Raw genomic sequence first — 20,280 nt, 5'->3', positions numbered from 1 at the left:
ACTCGAGTTGGAGCTCTGGTTTTGTCACCAGCATTCTGTGTGACCCTGGTTGTGTCTCTTTCCCATCCTGGGCCTTGAGGTCCTACTCCACAAGATGAAAGACTCAAGCTGGAATAGGGATGGCGATTCTATTTCAAATCACGAGCCAGTTCTCACCAGTCGGTTGAGAGAGATCCTGAGGTTAAATCTGGCCTGCATGGGAAAGATCTGGATTAGTGATTGTTGTGGGTGGACCTACCCATCCGTCCCCTTGTGACAGATTCCTTGCTCCCTCCTGTTGAAAGGGTGGGTAGCTGGGTTTGTCTTGAGCTTTTGGATGGCCTCACTGGCTCTTGGGAAAGGCTTATGAGCTGGTTAGACACATGGTCAAAGGGACCAAGGGGCCCAGGTAGCCTGGCAGAGCCATGAGACCCCTATTGTTAGGATTTAAGAGATGGTTTGGAGCACCCTTGGGACTTGAGACTCCAGGGTGAAGGCCACATACCCACAGCTGGAAAGAAAACACTAGATGCCTTCCTTGAGGATCTTGGAAGGTCTCAGCTGGCATGGAGCTCCCTCAGGAGTGGGAACAGTAGTCCTTACCCCTGGATGGGAAATCCGAGCCACAGTAGTAGATGCTGCTGTGACAGTAGGTGGGAGGCAGCAGAGAGAGCTGGAGTGAGCTGGTGAGGGAGGGCTCCCTTCATTGGGGAGCCATGAACTTGGCTGGGAAAGGGACAGTCATGCTCAGAGGCAGGGATTGTTGAAGACTTGTTGAATATTGTTGAAGGATGGAGTTCATTTAGCAATCTATCAGAACTACCAGGATATGGGGTGCCTGGGTGGCTCAGTGGGTTAAAGCCTCTCTGCCTTTGGCTCAGGTCATGATCTCAGGGTTCTGGGATCGAGCCCCGCATCGATCCTGCCCCACAGGGAGCCTGCTTCCTCCTCTCTCTCTCTGCCTGCCTCTCTGCCTACTTGTGATCTCTGTCTGCCAAATAAATAAATAACATCTTAAAAAAAAAAAAAAAAAAAGAACTACCAGGATGCCCTGTAGTGTCCCTGGGAGGAGGCCCCCCTCCTCCTCATAGGGACTGGGTGGCCGGCTCTGTCACTTTGTCTCACTTCTCTTGAGCTAGACCAGCTGTCAGAGAAGCACCTGGAGCCCCAGTTCTGAGCCTGCCAATGCAGTGTGTGTGTCCACAGGCTCTGCTCTCTAGTTAAAAGGGCTTCTAGAGATCACCTAAGGCAATCGCTTCATTTTACACACAGATGAGGACACCAACGCCCAGAGAAAGTGACAGGAGTCTGTATACATTCTAATCCCACTTCCTCATTCTTATTTTTCCCAGGCTGCCCAACCCAGGGGTCAGGTCCCAAGACCTTGGGTCCTGTGCTTCGGGTTTGGCTCCTCCTGTCCTGTGGAGGGTGGCCCGTGTGGCAGGGCTCTGAAGCATTCATGAGCTCTCCAGGCCCCCTGGGTGATCCCTGGGTGGTTAAAGATGAGAAGACTCCGGATGGAGCCGAGTTCTGGATGTCAAACCATCTGCTTGTCAATGTCATTCATTATTCATGAGGCAACATGAGCCCCTGGGTTGGCCGGGTCAGGAATTTTGTCCCATACCTTCCTCCCTTCTCAGCCCCTGGGAGTGGTACTCGAGCTTCCTGTAGGCTGTGCCTGGGGAGCTCTTGCTCTGTGCTGTTGGTGTTCTTACAGCTGTGCTCTGGGTGGGGTTTCTCCTGGCCCTCACATTACTGCTCAAGCCGGCTGTGAAAACCTGGGCCACAGAGGTTTTTCCTCATCAGAGATTTTTTTTTTCCAGTGTTTTCAAAGAGTCAGAGACCCAGGGCAAAGGCTGAAGGGGAGGGATGGGCCCACATCTTTGGGTGAGTTCTGGCTGGGAGGAGCAGGAGCTGCTGAGCGTGCCTGCATCTTTTATTTTTTTTTTTTGAAGATTTTGTTTATTTATTTTGAGAGAGAGCACGAGTGGGGGGAGGGGCAGAGGCAGAGAGAGACTCCCTGCTGTGGAGCCCGAGGACAGGGGGCTCCATCCCACCACCCTGAGATCATGACCTGAGGCAAAACCCAGAGTAGGATGCTTAACCGACTGAGCCTCCCAGGCGCCCCTGTGTCTGCACATTTGTGGGAAAGGGAGACCCGGGTTCGAGTCCAGATGTTGCCATTTCTTAGCTGAGTAGGATGGGCAAGGCCTTGACTTCTCAGAGACTCTAGTTTCTCACCTGTGACATGGAGACTACCACACACCTAACAGAAATTCTTTAAAGAGTAAATTAGGCTTCTCCCACTATCCACCAAGAGACCATGCAGATACCCAAAGAAACACACAAACTGGCACTAGAATTGGAAACTAAAGAGAAGAGATCATCATAGGCCCAAGTCCAGGGGGACTTTCCATTAGCTGCAAGGTTAATGGGGGATGGCTGGAGAAATATAATCCGGGACTCTGCCCGTATCACAGGGTGAGCAAAAACGGCCCAGACAACCACAAAGGAGGGAGAACACAGCTTTGACTCATCCCCACTGTCAGCCCCAATTTGCCTGGTTGGCAGGCGCCGCGCTGACCAGGAGGCAAGCGGCCACCATTTACAGCTATCTGAGGACAGAATCCTCTAGGGTGGCCCCTTCCCTTCTCCCTCATTCTCACACACCCCCTTCAGCTCTGTCCTTTTGAAAAGTCAGATTCCCTCAGGGTGACAGGTCTGAGGGCAGAGGGTCAAGCAGAATGACCTTCAGCCCGGGGTGGGGAGCTGCCCTGGGAAGAGCTCTGTAGCCCGGGACAGAGCTGGGAAGAGCTGGAGGCAGAGCCTGCCGGAGCAGCCTCTTTTCGGGTACTCTGAGCGGAGCACGCTCCCTGCTGCATTGGAGTTTTGGCCAAGCTGTAGAGGCCAGACAGCTGGAGATCCCATCTCTGTACAAAACCGAGCCATAGACGCCTGCTGCCCCACTCCCTCGCTCCCCCAGAGTGGCTCCCAGTGCCCTCTGTCTTCCCTCAGATTTAATATTTAATTACCTAATCAGTGACTTACTGTCTGTCTCTTCTCCTGGACTGGTGGCTCAGGGAGGGCAGGACCACGTCGGCCTGGCTCACTGTCCTATCCTTGGCACTCAGCCTAGACCTCGGAGTTTTAGGGGCTTAAATATTTGTTGAAGGCAGCTTTGGAAATGTTTATATCCTCGGTGTCAGGTGGGGGTTGCTTTTGGGTGGACAGAGAACACTGATTCAAACTGGCATAAGCGTAGTATCTCCCTTAACTGGCTAGACCAGAGAAAGGCTGGCTCCAGGGTGGCCCGAGGTCCTTTCCTTTGCTCTGGGTCCTCAGCGACACTGGCTTCCTCTTGGGACTGGGTCCTCTCTAGGGCGAAGGGTCTTGAGGGAAGAAGCGGGGAGGGAGACCCCACCTTTCCCATAAGCATGGAATCCAAATCTTCCCCTTAAGTCAGATCGGGCCAGCTGAGTCACAGGCCTGCCCTCAGGACCAGTACTAGTTACCCAAGTGAGCGCCGTTCACTGAGTGACTTGAACTAGTCAGGATCTGCCTCCAAAATGGGATGGGTGGTACCTGACAAAAGCAAGTCTGCCAGGAAGCAGGGAGGGAGAGTGGGCACTGGGGAGGCTCCCAGCAGTCTCTACACCCAGCCTAGTCACTCTGTTTCTGGGAATCAATCCTCAGGAAAGAAGCAGATCAAAGCAGTGTAGAAAGAGATTTGTTGCGGTGTTGTTTAAAAGGCCGGGGAGAAGGGAAGAAGTCAGGCCTGACCTAAGAGGTCACTGCATTGAAATAGTTAAGTCAATTATGCTACCACCACACAATGGACTATTCTGGTGGTATTAAAACACGTGTGCCGTATATTACAACATGCTAATGACATTGGGAGATGCTCATGATCAGAGGTTAAATGAAAAATACCAGGATGTAAAATTGTATGTACAGTACGAGTTCAGTTTATTTTTAAAATGCATAAGAAAGACCCTGGGATTCGGGTTAAAACACCTCCAGTGGCTGCCACTCTGCCGTGTGCTTAAGGATGACTCGTGCCTGCTCCTTTATACTTCTCTGTGCTGTCCCCTTTAGCAGGAGGTCCCTTCCCATTGTCTCCCCAGCCTGGGGCCACTGTTGCTCTCCCTGTTCTTATTATTGGCTGTGAAAGTAATCACACCTCCTAAATATTTACTCCACGCCTGACACTGTTCTAGGCGCCTTCACACACTCTAATTTAATCCTTACAACAACCCTGTGAGGTAAGTGCTTGTATTTCCTGTTTTGCTGAGGTGTTCACTGAAACCCCAAGGTGCTTGGTCACAAGATCACACAGCTAGTGTGTAGAGGCCTTAGGAATTCAAGAGTGGGCCGAATGACTCTGCAGCCTCTGCCTTTACTGCCAAAGCAGGTCACTTGCCAGGACCGCCATGTGTTCCTGAGAATGGTACCATTTAATGAGCTGGACCCTGGGTGTACTCCGCCTTTATTTATTCATTTAATCCTTATAAGCTCAGAGAGGCCAAGTGACTGACCCAAAGTCACACAGCTAGGAAGCAGTGGGCTCCAGCAGAGTGGCTTGGGGGCCTGATGTGGGACCCCTTTTTCTCCTGCCCTCCCTCACAGGGTTGCCTGAGGCCTCACCACCCCTCAGACCATGTTTAACGGGGAGCCAGGTCCGGCCTCGGCCGCGGCCTCCAGGAACGTGGTTCGGAGCTCCAGCATCAGTGGTGAGATCTGCAGCTCCCAGCAAGCTGGGGGTGGGCCTGGGACCACCACAGCCAAGAAGCGGCGCAGCAGCCTCGGGGCCAAGATGGTGGCCATCGTGGGCCTGACCCAGTGGAGCAAGAGCACGCTGCAGCTGCCCCAGTCTGGTGAGCGGGTGCAGGACACGAGGGGCTGGGTTGGGGGCACCTTGCAATGATGGGGCACCCAGGGAGGGTCCTCACACCCACAAGTACTTCTATAGCACGTACCATATACAACGTGCTGTTCTGGGTCCGGTCCCTGTACTGCCTCGGGGAATCCCCGCCCACTCCACGAAGCACAGAGAAGGGGCAGGAAGATGCCCCAAACTACATAGCTAGTGAATTCAGAGCCCAGCAGCTGGGGTTCTGGGTTTGTGCTCCTGAACTCTACACCTGCCGCCCCCCATGCCTAGACTGACATACTCCTCATCCATTCTTTATGAACCGGCCCTTGTATTCCTGGCCCTGTGCCAAGGGACGCACCTTCACAGATGCACGTCTGCAGGATTCGGTCTCCCCTGTGTTCTCGGAGTCTCCCAAGTGCCAACAGGCGCGTGAATGTAGTTAGTTATGCCTCTGCATTCCAAGTCCCCAGAGAGACATGCATGCTGTGCGTGGTCACATGGGGTGAGCCACCCCTGCTGCCGGGAGAGCGTATCACAGCCATTCATACTGTTTGTGGTCACGATAAAGCCAGTTGTGTGAATCCCACAGGCAGAGCCCTCCCAGTACTAATGCAGAGACCCGGATGCCAGAAGCATAGTGACACATGCGCGCACACACAATGGCCCGTGGCCACAGAAGCACATTGCCCTCCTACACGCACATATCTCGTGAGTCCAGAGTCACACACCCCTTACCAGCTGTATCTGGGAAAATGTATTTTCTTAAACACTTAGTTTTGGAATGCCAGTTCTGCTCAGACCAGTGGGCGACCCACTTTGTCACACACACAGTTATGCCGAACCCCACGTCACAGAGGAGCCAGCTCCCCCACCCCAAGACCTCCTCACTTTAAAGCATCAGCCCAGACACCAGCTGGTTTTGTTTTAAAATCTCTTCCTGCTTGTTTTGTTCAGAGTAACAACTTCCCCAGGAAACCTTCAAATAGGGCAGCTGGATGGGGGCGGTGAGGGGGCGGGGGCCCGGGAGGATCCAGAGAGAATGCTCGTCAAGACTTCGGTTAGGGCTGAGGGTGGGAGACTTTTCCAGGCCTTAAAATAGATTTTTACAAAGCCCTTCGCAGGAGCACGTGGGATGGTCTTTTCCAGCAATCAAGCTGCCATGCGGTTTCTGGCACAGGGAAATGCTGGATGGGGAGGGGGCTGGAGGTTATCAGGACCCCAGGATGGGCATAGCCTCTATAAGTATGCAATTTAGGCCCGGCACCAGGGAGTCAAGGAGATAGAGATTCAGGAGTTGAGTTGGTAACAGACCAAGCAGTGGGATTAAGTTTAAGGGATTAAGATTAATTTGAGGAGGTATTGGGCCCCAGGAATGCAGCTTCAGGAGACCTAGCCCTACTGATCTCCAGCTGAATCCACTTGATTCAGCTTCAGAACCAAAGGCTTCTTCATGCCTAAGTGATCTGGACAGACAGTCTTCCAAAACCAGGGCTGGGGCCTGAGTAACTGGGAGATATTCCAATGGTCGGCCTGGGGCTGTCCACCTACCCTGAGTCCACAGTCAGCAGGCAGGGATTGGAGTAGACACCAAGAAGACCTCAAGTCTCAAAGGGAGATGAATGATGACAGGGCTTCAGGATCACTTGTGTCTGTAGTATGCAAGGGTACAGCTGAAGGCCTGGTGCTAGAGCCAGATGAATGGCCCAGATGCACTTTTAACCGAGTCTCTTTGGATCACCCAATCTCCGGTTGTGAGAGTAGGGAGGGCCCCTTCGGATCATCTAGTCCAATATGCTCATTTTATCGATGAAGCATGTGAGCCTGGAGAGGAGAGGCACTTTCCTAGAGAACAAAACTTCAAGTTAGCTTTTTGAGCCACACCCTGTCATTTGCTAGCTGGGTGACTCAGGCGTGTTATTTCACTTCTCTGAGTCTGCTTCCTTGACTGTGGAATAAGGACAATGACACTTGCCTTGCAGAGTTGTCCAGGAAATTGGATGAGATAGGATAAGCAAAGGTACTCAGCCTCATGCCTGGCACATAGTAGATACTTGGTAGATTGTCAGTGTTATTATTGGCCATGATCACACAGTAGGACCAAGTAAAAAGTGACTTCTCTAGCTTCCCTTGCTTGTAGCATGCTCCTCTCCCCAGCCTTGAGGTTTCCAGTGTCTCAGCTTGGACCCCCATCCTGAGTAGGAGAGTCTGGCCCCATGGGTATGGATGGGCTGACTCACCATGGGCACTGGGCTGGGAAATTCTGTTCTGGAAAAAGATCCTAGCGGGGTGTTCCTGCTATCCCCAGATGGGATGGCTCAGTTCCTTGCTAAGATCCTGCAGGGCCGGGCTGTGTGAAGTCCGGACACAATCTTCTGAGCTCTAGGTCTGCCCCTCTATGGGCTTCCCTCCTCCTGGTCTGTCTATATTGTCTGGGCTATGGCCCCACCCATCTCCTCCTCTTTGTTTCAAAGCCTCAGTCCTAGTTCAAGCCCTGTGATACTTAGCCTGGACTATTACCTCAGCTAGTTCTCCTGCCTCACGCCTGCCCCTTCCAGTTTATTCCTTACATTTAACTCAGAAAATCACCCTGGAACTTTAGAGTTTAGTCCTGGCTCTGTAAGTACCCTTAGGACCTTGGGAAACTCACATTCCCACTGGGTCTCAATTTCCTCTTCTGTTAAAATGGAACCATAAAGACCATCTCCCGGTTTCTTTCTAGATCTAACATTCTCTGAGCTATGGGAGCAATGATGAGAGTAGGGTCAGAGCTCTGGTGTCCCAGAACATCAGTGGGTTCTAGCCGGGCCTTAGGTTGGACCATTCTAGCCTTTGGTCAAAAGGAGCTCTTCTTTTCAGTACCAGGGACAGCAGCCCTTCCCACCTGGGCTTTGGGCTCTGTGGGGGAGAGGGCTTAGGACTGGTCCAGAGATGCCATGGAGAGAGCTGCTGAAGGCTCTGCCTCTCCCTTATATGTGGTGGGACAGATGGGATGGTTCCTGGAGTCTTTCAGTCTCCAGGCATCACAGAGTTATTGTAAGCAACTTGGCCCAGTTTTCTAGAGAGAGAGAGAGAGAGCGAGCCCACATAAAGTTACTCCCAGATCAACAGAGTTCAGACCAGACAAGCATGAAACCAGTAGATGCATTTTCTCTGAGGCTGCAAGAACTTTCTCCCCACCCAGGAGATGTGGAACTTAACCTCTGCTGAATCACGTCTCAAACCTATATGGACTTGATGGAGAGGTGTGAAAAGGAGGCTGTCAGTAGACCAGGGGAGTGTGGGCCTGGGGTCTGGCCCCAGCCCTGTGACCATGTGGCCCCCAGGCTCCCCATCTGTGAAATGGCAGTCGGGGGCTAGCAAGGTGTCTCTAATACTTCAGGATTCTGTGACACCCCTACCCAGGGGCTCGCAGTGGGTTGAGGTAAATTTTCTCCCAAGTGGGTCTAGAAGAGGAAGGTTGGGGCCATGGGGTGGAGGGGCTCTGGCTTCAGCTCAGGGTGTGTGTTTTTGGGGGGATATGGAGGAGGGTAAAGTGCAGCTCCCACAGACCCATCTGTCTCCTCATTGGTTAGAGGGGATATGGCAGTTAGGAGCCATGGACAGAGCGACCCCCCCTACACCCACCAGCATTGCCCAGTCCTCTGTGTGTTGGGTTTCACATCATTTGTGAGTTTGTATCTCTGTGTGTGACCGACTGGAGGGGTTCAATCAGGTGTTATGGTGTGAGGGTCACGTGTGTGTGGCAGAGTATGACTAAGACCTTGTAGGACTGTTAGTGATTGTGTGCCCAACATATGAGTGTATGTGACCTGGTGTGGGAGGTCACTGTACTCATACATGTGATTGTTAGCACTCATGGGTATCTGCTTATGCCCGTGTGAAAGAAATACATGTCGGCTCAAGTGACCGTGTGTGTGTGTGTGTGTGTGTGAGAGAGAGAGAGACAGACAGACAGACAGACAAAGAGAAAGACAGACTGATGGACACAGCAGTGGTCTCATTGACTTGTGGACAGTAGCTATTCCAATATCGCAGCAGCTGGGCTGGTTTCCAAGAAGACATTCCTCCTCACCACTGGCCCAGCCTCACTCCCAGTCCCCCCATCCCATCCACGGGGGATCCTGACCCTCTTAGCCTCCCCCAACCCCGCAGTGGGACTTCCTGAAATATAAGTAGGATGAAGGAGGAAAACTAAAGTCCTCCTTTCCTCGGGCTGGCATTTTGAACAACCCCTCCCCAGCCCACCACTGGGTGTGGTCCAGAGAGGGGCTGGCCAGCATAATCAGCTCCCCACTCCCCACAGCTTTTGGAGGCTGTGTTGCCGGGCCCCACTCCCAACCTTCCCAGCCCTGTTGGCAATTCCACTCTTAATTTGCCCAGGTGTCTAACCAGTGGCTCCTTCGGCCCAATCCTTATGTGATGTCACTTTCCTCTCTATCAAGCTCTTCAGGCAGTAAAGCTTCAGCAGGGGCAGGCCCTACAAACCTTCAATTCAACCGGTCTAATGCTCCCCCACCCACCCCAGGAGAAGAGGGTGTCTAGGGGGACCTTGCTGCAATGCTGAGGAGGTTGCCATGGAAACCCAGGCAGGATGGTGTGCTGCTGGGAGAGGCAAAGTGCCCCATGTTCCCTGCAAGGCTCAAGGTGGGGGCTGGCGTGAGGGTAGAGGGCCCTCCAGACAAGAGGTACAGAGACATGGAGTGAGCTCTCACCACATGGTTTCTAGGGTTCTTCTGCAGACCTCTTTCTCAAAGCCAAGGTCAGTTCAGGTCAACCTAGTGGTTCCTCTCAGTCTCGTTTCCCTAATGGCCTCTGCACCTCTCCACACACATACCCCTCCACGTTCAGACCCACCTTGAGAATGAGGGTTGGTTTGAGTGTGTCCAGGCTTCCCGTGGGGTTTTTTTTTTTTTTTTTTAATTGGGTCTATGAAGGTATCACAGAGGTGGAGGGTGAGGTCCGGGTGTGATAGGGTTCATGAGGATACCCGGAAGAGGGAAAGCAAATCTGGGAATGCCAGAGAAAGCAACCTTTCCAGAAGAGAAAGGAACATTTACCCATGTGGGGCATGAGTTGGGAAGGTGGCCTTCAGGGAGCCTGGCAGGGATGAGGGTGAGTGCTGCAGGGCTGGGCTCCCCCTGGTGACTCCCTGCCCCACAACCCCATCATCCTGACTCTGCATCCAGTCATCATTCTGGTCTTTGTGCCTGTCACTGTGCAGACTAGCTCAGCAGGGTCCCTGCCTCCAGCCAGAGCCCAAGAAGTGACCTTGGCAGCATTCCCACAGAACCCTCACCCATGATCTGACTTTGTTCACTTTCTATGTTTTTGGGGGTCCCAGAAGGGGCTACCAAGAAGCTGCGCAGCACCATCCGACGGAGCACGGAGACGGGCATCGCTGTGGAGATGTGGAGTCGGGTCACACGCCAGGGCAGCCGGGAGTCAACGGATGGGAGCACCAACAGCAACAGCTCCGAGGGCACGTGCGTGCAGCCCATGCACTGTGGCCCCTTCCTTCCCGCATGGTCCTCTAGTCTCAGAACCGGAGGCAGGGTGGGGTGGGGAAATCTTCTGGCTGGTTTTCGGGTCCGGATGTGTGGGTTCCTCTGCATCCCCGCCTTCCCCGGACATCCGCTGCCTGCGCCCCGGTCTTCCTCTTGCTCCGGGCTGCGTTTCCCCATCCAAATATCCCAGTGCCCCTGGGGCGGTTCATCCCGTCTGTGTGTTTCATGCTGCCCACCCCCCAGCACCTACACTGCCCTGCTCCAGAGGAAAGTATGAACCCCAAATCCTTTTCGATCTGAAGCCACTGTTACAGCTCAGGTATGAATGGAGTTCTCACGAGTGGTCTTGCATGGAGCTTAGAGAAGGAGGTTGGAGTGGATCAGTGTTTTTCAGACCGTGGTTGGTGACTCAGGCGGAAGTAAAATCAGTTTAGTGGGTCAAAACTGGCATTAGGGAAAGGAATAGAAATCTCAAACATATCCTGTGGTGTGAGGATGAATTACCTTGCGAACTTTTGTTTTGGTTTTTTAATATAGGGATGCACAGAGGCTTATGATGTTAAATGGATTTTTTCCATTGCATGGGGGTTGGAGTCAAAAATTCAGAAGTCACTGGGTTAGCTATTCCCTCAGTCCCTCCCAAATCTGTGAAGAAGCTGGTTATACGAATAAGATTTTCTGGTTCGGCCTCATCAAGGCCCATGGATTGTAGGGCCCTGAGGCTCTATTATTTAGGATTCTGTGATCTCGCGTCTCATGATTGTGCCCACTCCCATGAATGCAAGTGGCATTTAATGCGCCCCACCGTATGCACGGTGTCACTGGGCACTTCAGATGGCTGTTTCTTACTCTGGGATCTACTGGCCACCATCAGACAAAAACCGGTATCTCATTTAACAATGAGATACTGATCTCCATGTTCCGTGTGGAGAGACTGAGGCCTGGGAGGAGGGTGAGGTATCCTACCCAAGGTCACAGCTGTTCAGTGGTAGCGGAGTCAGGATTTGAATTAAGGCCACTTGACTCTTCAACCTTTGTTCACAACCTTTACATTCTCTAGACCAAGCTCCTAAAATTCTGTGACCTTGAGAGTCCATGACCTTATTTAACCTCCTCAGATCCTGTTTTCCTCAGAGTGTACTCTGGGGCCATTGCTGATGGCCAGTAACAGTGGGTGGGCCTCAGAGCCCCTTCCTGCGGAGTGGAGGCTGGCCTAGCTGGAGAAACTCAGGCCCTTTTCGACAAGCGTATGAAACCTTTCTCCCTGTCTGTTGCTGGCCAAGGAGGACTCAAGACCAAACTTTCCAACTGGGGAGTCATTCTGGGACAGTCTGATCTCTCAGACCAGACACCCCAGCCATCCCAGGAGGTCTCAGAACTTTGGTCCATTGTAGCCGCTGAGCACACCTGGGCCTGTCCTTCCCCATCAGTCCTTTCTCTACTGGCCACCCCCAGAACACGTAGGCTTGAATACACGAGGAGGGGCCCCTTCCCTCGATGTTCCCAGCAACAACATCATAACGGCCATTTTACTGTTTCCTGCTTGTCTGGAACCTTTCCCACACCAGCTGCCCCAGTCCCGGCTGTAGCTCTGCGAGGTGGGCTTCATCTCTGTTTTGCAGTCAAATCAAGTCTCCTACTTCTCAGAGCCTCTGTGTTCTCATCTGTCAAACAGGCATAGCTCCCGCCGCACAGAATGGCAGGAACGAACATGACCCATGCCGAGCGTTTAGTGGGCCCTGGGCGCCCGGCCAGCTTTGAATCACCGTCAGTGTTGCTTGCTACTGTTTCCAGGCCCCCACAACCAGGGACCACCCACCACCGCTTGCCTTTTCTCTCAACCCTATAATTGTGTTATTTTGGTCTCGGTTGCTGTTTTGGGCACCACCTCACGTTATTGATTTGGATTTCAAACATATGGTCAACTAAACCTCAGTTCTTGGAACTTGCCCCAGGCGTTGAAATTTCTGGCCAGTGTTTCCGGTTCTTGGCATTTATATCCCCTGGGGAGGACAGAGGCGTCCAGCAAGCCCTACCTTCTAAGGGTCACCTTAGAAAACCCTGGTGCTTGAGGATTAGATAACATTATTATGTTATGTTTATTATTTCACAAGGGACATCAGAGCATTTTTCTTTAATGGGCAGAGATGAAGAGTTCTGTTTGTCCCTAGCTAAAGCAGGGAACTCGTGCTATGGAGAGGGGAAACTGAGGCACAGAGGGGCGTGGCCACTGCATCTCACCATCCAGGCCACCTCATGTTCCTCTCTGCATCTTCCTCCAGGTTCATTTTCCCTACTACCCGGCTTGGGGCTGAAAGCCAGTTCAGTGATTTCCTGGATGGGCTGGGACCAGCCCAGATTGTGGGGCGACAGACGTTGGCGACGCCACCGATGGGTGAGTCCTCCTGAGGGCCAAGTGAGTGGGGTGATGGCGGCCATGGCACGGAAGGGGTGGTCTCTGTGGGGGCCCCCGTGTGACATAGTGCTAGCTGCGGAGAGGAGCCCTCACTCTGGATTTTGCACCAGTGAAAAGGAGTCAGCCAGGCCCTCCATGGTCCCTCCTTCTACCCGGAAGACAGGGGTTCCAGCTCAGCTCTGCTGGCTGCCCTGCAGCGGTTTATAGCACGTTCCTGCCTTCGCTGCGTGTGCACACATGCACGCGCACACACACACAGAGTCTCCCATGGCCAGCCCCACGGCCCCCCTGCTTGATGTAAGGTGGTGAACTAGAGGTATCACAGCATTGATGTTCCCCGAGTCTGTGCTACCCCTGACGCTCCATGTGACCTTGGGCAAGTCACTCCCCTTCTTTGAGCCTCTGCTTCCTATCTGTAAAATGGGACTAAGAATCCCTGCCCTAGTTCCGTAACCTAACAACAATTCATCGAGTTCCTATTCGATGCTTTGAATGAAGTGTTTCATTTACTCCTGAGAACTGTGTCTTTTTGGACTTGTTGCTTCTTTTTTTTTTTTTTTTAAGATTATTTATTTATTTATTTGACAGAGGGAGATCACAAGTAGGCAGAGAGGCAGGCAGAGAGAGAGAGGAGGAAGCAGGCTCCCTGCTGAACAGAGAGCCCGATGCGGGGCTCGATCCCAGGACCCTGAGATCATGACCTGAGCCGAAGGCAGCAGCTTTACCCACTGAGCCACCCAGGCGCCCCTGGACTTGTTGCTTCTAACTGCCTGGCACCTAAAAGCCCTTTAAATAATTTTCTCAGCCCCCTCCCCTGCCACTGCGACCTGTTTCCAGAGTCTCTACTTGGTCCTCTCAGCTGCACTTCTGGCCCCCTCCCCCCTCCCTCCCTCTTTCCTTCTTGCCTCCCTCTCCCCCTCTGTCTTAGATACTGGCCCTTTTGGCTTTAGGGGGCTCCTCCCGGGAACTCGTTTCCCCAGAGATGCCCCCTTGCCTCTCCCCATTCCCCATCAGTCAGACCTGAGCAGTCTGCCTAAGCGTCTGGATTCAGTCCTCATTGGAACAGTGTTTGACCTTTGACCTCACAGCACCCTAGGAAGCCGGGCTCCGGTAGTGGCTTGCTGTGAGCCATGCAGTGGAGCTGGGTTTCTGTCCCAGGCCAGTTCTCATCCCACTGCACTGCTCCCTTGTCCTCAGATGTGTTTTCACAGGAGCCTTTGTCCACAGGGACCCTCAGAGAGGGTGAGCACTAGCTCTCCTCTGGCTCTAGGGTAGGATTTGGCTAATTCCCAGCCCTTGCTCACAGGCTCCTAAGGGCCTGGGGTGTCTACTTTTCACAGCCCTAGGCCCAGCCAGGGTCTGGGAGGCAGTTAGAGGAGTCACCCACCTTCACGAGGCTTTTGTGCCTTCCCAGCCTGGAACACTTGCGTGTGATGCCTCCTGGTGTCTAGAAGTGGGAAGGACAGGCTTGCCTTTGCTTGTCTCCTCTCGTTAGGAATGTTAATAGTGAGACCTCCCCCTTCCCTCAAGCACGGGGAGATCGGAAATAGCTAGAAGGGAGGGTGATGACATCCAGGATGTTTCCTGAAAGTAATAAATCCCCATCCTCCCAAGTATGCAAATATAAACAATTGCATGATAGCTCAGAGTATCTAAAATGGGTGGCTGAACCCAAAGTCTGGCCAATTCTAATTTCTCTGCATCAGGCTTATGATTCTGCATTCCTTTGAAGGATGCTCCAAATGACTAATGCATAATTTCAAATTCCGCTAACCGATGTTGAACAAAGCTGAGAGTTCTAGAAATAACTTGACATGACTTCATACAGAACTTGCCTCAGCGAGGTAATCGTTGGTGGGAGCACAGTGAGGACTTCCCAGTTCTCTGTTCCCAGGAAATCTGGGCTTCCCTGCATCCTTTGGCCAGGGTGTGAACAGGCCCGCGTTCCCAGGCAGTGCCTCCTGTCCCGCACAGGCTCCTATCTCAGCATCTCTTCGAACTGATAGTCTGTAAATATTTGGGGAGTGGCCGAGGGCCACTATTCTGCTGAGTAAGAGAGGAGCCCCCCAGTTAATCAGACTTAAACCTGGGAGTTTGGCAGCTATCCGCTGCTATCCAAGCATGCCCCCTGAGGGTCATGCCCCCCCCCCCGCCCTTGCCCCAGGGTACCTATCAAAGGATTTCTCAGCTGCTTTCAAGTGGCCTCTGGAGAGCAATTCTGGCGCCAGCAATGTGCACACATTGTGCCCTTTCCAGCAGCATAGCGCCCTCTGCAGACTTCTCTCAGCACAGCAGCTGGCCGGCCTGCCCCTGGCTCTGCCTCCGCCTGGACTGTCCCTCTTCTCCCTTGCAGGGGACGTGCACATTGCCATCATAGACCGGAGTGGCCAGCTGGAGGTGGAAGTGATTGAGGCTCGAGGCCTGACCCCCAAACCAGGCTCCAAATCCCTCCCAGGTGAGGCTTTCGGATATGGGGGTCCTGCTGGGCAGGGGTATGCAACTGAGCTCTGGGTCTAGCACGTCCTTGGCTGCCCCTTGGTCTAGATCAGTATTCTTGACCCTGGAGTCACGGCTTACCTGGAAGGCCAGCAGACAGCGTTGTGGGGGTGAGGGGCGGGCAGCAGGGAGGTTGGATGAGTCAGTGTTTTGAGTTCGTCTTTTCTACTGCTGTCCACTCAGCTCATCCCACACAGCTTGCTCACCTCCAGGAGCAGCTGGATGTTAGGGGATGGAGCAGACCATAGCAGTCTCTCCTGGACCCCTCCCCAGCATGCTTTTTCCAATCCCTCAGCCACCTATATCAAGGTTTACCTGCTTGAAAACGGGGCCTGCTTGGCCAAAAAGAAGACTAAGGTGGCCAAGAAGACCTGTGATCCCCTGTACCAGCAGGCTCTGCTCTTCGATGAGGGGCCCCAGGGCAAGGTGCTGCAGGTGAGTTCTATGGGGGCCCCTGGGACAGGGCGACTTCCCAGGACTGCAAGTTATATATATTTTTTAAAGATATTATTTGTTTATTTGACAGACAGAGATCACAAGTAGGCAGAGAGGCAGGCAGAGAGAGAGAGGAGGAAGCAAGCTCCCCGCTGAGCAGAGAGCCCGATGTGGGGCTTGATCCCAGGACCCTGAGATCATGACCCGAGCCGAAGGCAGAGGATTAATCCACTGAGCCACCCAGGCGCCCCTGCAAGTTATAATTTAATATCTCTTTTGTGTAGGATGTGTCCTGGGTCATGTCCTGGGCATGGTGCCAGGTGCATCAATGCGCATGACCTGTTTGTTTTCACAGCCCAGTCAGGGGTCTTTGCCCCTGGTTGATTCGCAGTTCAGGGGTTCAGGGTTCAGTTCAAGTCTGCTGCTCCCCCGCTCTACCCCCAGGGTACACAGTGGGTAGGTAGAAGCAGCATTTGACCACTGCCTTCTCTTTCTGCCTGATGCTTATTGCGTATCAGCTCCGTGCCAGGCTCTGGGCAAAGGGCTTTTTAATCCTGACCTCCTTGCGTCCTCTACATGATGCTGCGATGTAGGTATGATTCCCCCCATCTTGCAGTCTCAGGGGAAGTGACTCGCTTGAGGTTTCACCAAGCGACGTGCAAAGCCAAGAAGACCCTGGCCAAGGTGATGCCACCCCAACTCTGAGAGAGGGCAGTGGCCTTCGTGATTGTCTGGGGAGGGAGGGATCATCACGCCCATTCACAGATGAAGCAGCTGAGGGGCTTAGCCAGAGGCTAAGTGGGGGCTGGCGTCTGGGTTCAGTCCCGGGTTCAAGGTTTGGCTCCATTGCGGTCTGTGGACGGTATACTGTGAAGTGTAAATGAGAGACGCACGTGGAGGGCCTCACCGAGTGCCTGGCCCTAAGACAGTGGCTCTCTGGGTTTTAGCCGGTGGTAGTGGCTGGTGGCCTCACCTGAGGACACATGGAGGAGACCCCTGAGCCGGGGCTGTGTGGGCTGTGTGACTACTCATCCAGGGCTGTTCCTCTGGGCTGGGGTCCTTGTGTGGCAAGGGCCCTTGGGGTCCTAAATGGCCAGGACTGCAGAACTCTAGGGTTCTGTGGGGGCAGGGAGGATCCTGGGTGTCTGTTTTCCTATATATATATATTCTGATTCCATTTCGAGAAAAGGATCCACTGACAAAAATACAAGTTTGAAAATCACCGAGCTAATCTCTTCCCCTCTTCCGTTTTCTGGATGGGAACGCTGAGGTTCAGTGAGGGCCAGGGGTCTCCCCCAGCTCCGCTGTGAGCCAGCAGCAGACTAGGAGCTTTGACTCAGGTCCCGGACCCTCAGTCTGTTCCTAAATGGTGAAGGCTGTCATCTGAGATGCTGGGAGGCTCTGGAAGTCAGACCCACGTTCCATTCCCAGCTCTGCCACCAATTACTGTGTATCTTGGCGTTAGTTAATTAACCTCTTTGAGAGGTCATTTCCTCTTTGTTGAAATGATAATACACAGCACCTTTACCTAGATGGCTGTAACAGTTGAGATAATGGAGAGAAGTCCGTATGTTGGAGCCTGGCACGCCTTAAGTGCTCCGTAAGCTGTTGACCCCAAATCAGTCTTAGTTCCGGCTCTCTCTGCCTCATCTGTGCTCTGATGAGACTTGTAGGTTCCTGGGCCCACTACTAAGCCGTGGAGTCAGGGAGTTGGCTCAGCGCCCCGTCTCCTGCCCCTCCCTCCCCGGCAGGTGATCGTCTGGGGAGACTACGGCCGCATGGACCACAAATGCTTCATGGGCATGGCCCAGATCATGCTGGACGAGCTGGACCTGACCGCCGCGGTCACCGGCTGGTACAAACTCTTCCCCACGTCCTCAGTGGCAGACTCTACACTTGGATCCCTCACCAGGCGCCTGTCCCAGTCCTCCCTGGAGAGTGCCACCAGCCCCTCGTGCTCCTAAGGACCTCCGAAGAGGCCAGGGATATAGTGTGGGAAGGGGTGCCTCACGGCACTCCCCTCCCCTGTACATAGTCTTTGTGTCTTTCTGGACCCTTGCCCTGCTGCATGCCTTTTGGCTACTGGGCCCGTCCCAGCTGGCAGTGGAGACCGTAGTATGTGTGTGTGTGTGCGTGTGTGTGTGTGTGTGTGTGTGTGTGTGTGTGTCTGTGTGTGTGTGTCTGTGTGCGACCATGTTTTATCCGTTCACCTGTCTGGGTACGGTCAGTCCTGGTGACTACATGAGCTAAAATCCACATCTCTCTGTGTCTCGTTGAAAAGAAACCCAAAGGAGTGTTGTGTGGATGTGGATCCCTGAGTCCAGGGGCAGAAGCGGGGGATGTGGCCGCCGATCCCCCCTGCCTGGTCCTGTGCCCAGGGCAGAGTCCACTTGTCCCTGTCGGGGCTGCCTCTTAGTGGTCCCTACTTTGTTCTCTGCCTTGTCCTGTGTCCCACTTGTGCTTCTCTCAGCACCGCGGCTCTTTTTTGAGGAATGTACCCACTGCAGCTGGCCACACTGAGGCCCCTCGGGGATCCTCCTCCCTACCCAGCGCTCTGGCAGCTCTTCCCACCGAATGCACCTGCAGCCTGGAGCATGCTTACCTAGGGCCTTGGCTGGGGGCCGGGCGAGCAGACCGTGCCTGGGAAGCTGCGGGCTTGGAGATCACCTCCTCGCTTCAGCAGCACACCGCTAGGAAGACTTAGTTCCCAGGGCGGCTGACCGGGCCCCTGAGAGGGAAGTGCAGGCACCTCCCTTTAGCATCGTTCTCCACCTCCTGCCTTCCTCTGAGCCTCCTTGCTTCCAACATGCCGAAGGAGCTCTCCCAGTGGATCCCAGGAGGTGTGGACCTGGAGGGTCTTGACGCCCTGGAGGCTGGCCTCAGGGGGAAGGTACTCTGCCAAAGCAGATGGTTCCTGGAGGTTCCTGTGTGTTCTCCAGGCCCTGGGGGTGGCCTTGTCCTCCTGGGGTGCATCCTGGTGGGGCCTGGCTTGTGGAGGAAGCGCTGGGGTTGGGGCTGTTTCTGGAATGAGGAGGGCTGGGGCTCCCCTTGTCTGTGCCACTGTTGAGACTCCTGTCTGACCTTTGGGGATTAGCTGCATGAGGCTGACCATTTGGGTCTCTCTTTGTTTGCTCATTTCCAGACCAGGGTCCCTGTCTGGGAGCTCAGACTCACCTGGGCTCCAGCTTCGCAGCCTCACGGACAGCCTGGCTCTGGACTCAGCTAGCCTGCCACAGTCACCAGCTCTGTACAAGCAATACTTTCCCCTCTCGGCCTCCCAGCCTCCATGCGCCCCGCAGCTGCCCTCTGGAGAGTGGCCCGGCCTGCTCTTTGCACCTCACCCGCCTCTGCTTTCTTTCTGCCCTTGTCTGGTTGGAGCCTCCCAAAGTCCCTCAAACCCTGACTACATAGGACAGCTGGGCCCTGTGTGGGCGAGGCTACCAGGGCCTGGACCCATGAGATGTCTGCTGGGAATGCCCAGATCTGTCCTCTCCCTCCTCAGGTCTGGGGCAAAAGGTGAGAGGTTGCCCAGGGGGTACACACGGCCGCCCTTTGGTCTGTGTCTGGTGGGGAGGAAAGAGGTGGCAGGAGGGCATCAGGGTATGGAGAAGACCGCTCCTCTGCCTCTTCCCCAGACGTCAGCCCCAAGCGCTGCGTGACTCTGACCCACATGCCCAAGGTGGGGGAGGGGGCTACCCAGCTGAGCAGTGAGGCGGTCTCAGGACCTGAGTGCTTGGACTCCATTCATAACCAAAGCCGGACAGATGGGCCTAGAGGCAGATTCTGAGCGGAGAGGGAGGAGGTTCTCCGGAGATAAAGGCATCTCCACCCAAAGGGCCTCCTTTCCTGGTAGGGACCCACATCAGGTCGAAGCCAGAGCCTGGTAACCTCCCTCCCAGGAAAACCCCATTGGTCCTGCCCACAGATGGAAAATGGGTAAGGGCAGTAAGAAATGAACCAAATGGGCTCCTGGCTTCTACCAGAGCCTCCATTCTTGTCTTATCACAGATGAAGACTGTTGTGGGCGTAGGGAGAGGGAGGAGGCAGCTGGGTCGGCTTTTCTCTTCAGGCAGAAATTCTCTCCGGTTGTCGGGATTGGGTAATGCGCGCCTAGCTCATGTTTCTAAAAATAAGGCAAAGGGCTCTGTACTCTTTGACCCTAGGGTGGGGAGAGGGAGGAAACGCGCTCACAAAAGGGTATTTTCTGTCCGGTCTGTGAGGTGTTCACCTCTCCCGAACAGTCACCCTCAGGATGGCGTGAACTTCGTCTGCACTTCTGGAATGGTGGGATTAGTAAAGAGTCCTAGGATCGCGTAGACACCTGCTGATGCAGTCCCAAGTGGCGCTACCAAGACCGTGCAGCCACCCCCCCCTCCCAGCAGGGAATGGAGGCTATCAGGGAGGGAGATCACCCTCCTTCCTTGAGGGGTCCAGGAAGACAGAGAAGGTGAAGAGCCGCCTCTGGGTGGCTGTTGGCCACAGTCCCCTCGCCTTGGGGGGCAGGTTAGCGCGCAGAAGGTCCAGCCGGAGCTGAGGCCTGACCTGTTGGTAACTTGCGCTGACCTGGCTGCGGTCCC

The 20,280-nt window shown here is 54.1% G+C and overlaps 1 protein-coding gene across 4 annotated transcripts in view; it reads left to right on the top strand.

The window, feature by feature from the left end:
- Positions 1 to 18,002, top strand: part of RIMS3 (regulating synaptic membrane exocytosis 3) — a 34,484-nt gene extending 16,482 nt beyond the window's left edge. For all 4 annotated transcript variants that reach the window (XM_004740663.3, XM_004740664.3, XM_045064294.1 and 1 more), the window contains 6 exons: positions 4,606 to 4,853; positions 10,194 to 10,335; positions 12,639 to 12,751; positions 15,126 to 15,227; positions 15,564 to 15,703; positions 17,455 to 18,002. In XM_004740663.3, the coding sequence (XP_004740720.1) occupies positions 4,637 to 4,853; positions 10,194 to 10,335; positions 12,639 to 12,751; positions 15,126 to 15,227; positions 15,564 to 15,703; positions 17,455 to 17,667 (927 nt within the window). In that variant the 5' untranslated portion in view covers positions 4,606 to 4,636 and the 3' untranslated portion in view covers positions 17,668 to 18,002. The remainder of the gene's footprint in view (positions 1 to 4,605; positions 4,854 to 10,193; positions 10,336 to 12,638; positions 12,752 to 15,125; positions 15,228 to 15,563; positions 15,704 to 17,454) is intronic.
- Positions 18,003 to 20,280: the final 2,278 nt, after the last annotated feature.

This window comes from Mustela putorius, unplaced genomic scaffold (genome assembly GCF_011764305.1).
Source record: "Mustela putorius furo isolate JIRA1106 unplaced genomic scaffold, ASM1176430v1.1 tig00003853_pilon_pilon_pilon, whole genome shotgun sequence".
Taxonomy (NCBI): domain Eukaryota; kingdom Metazoa; phylum Chordata; class Mammalia; order Carnivora; family Mustelidae; genus Mustela; species Mustela putorius.
This window is presented reverse-complemented; position numbering and strand designations above follow the sequence as displayed.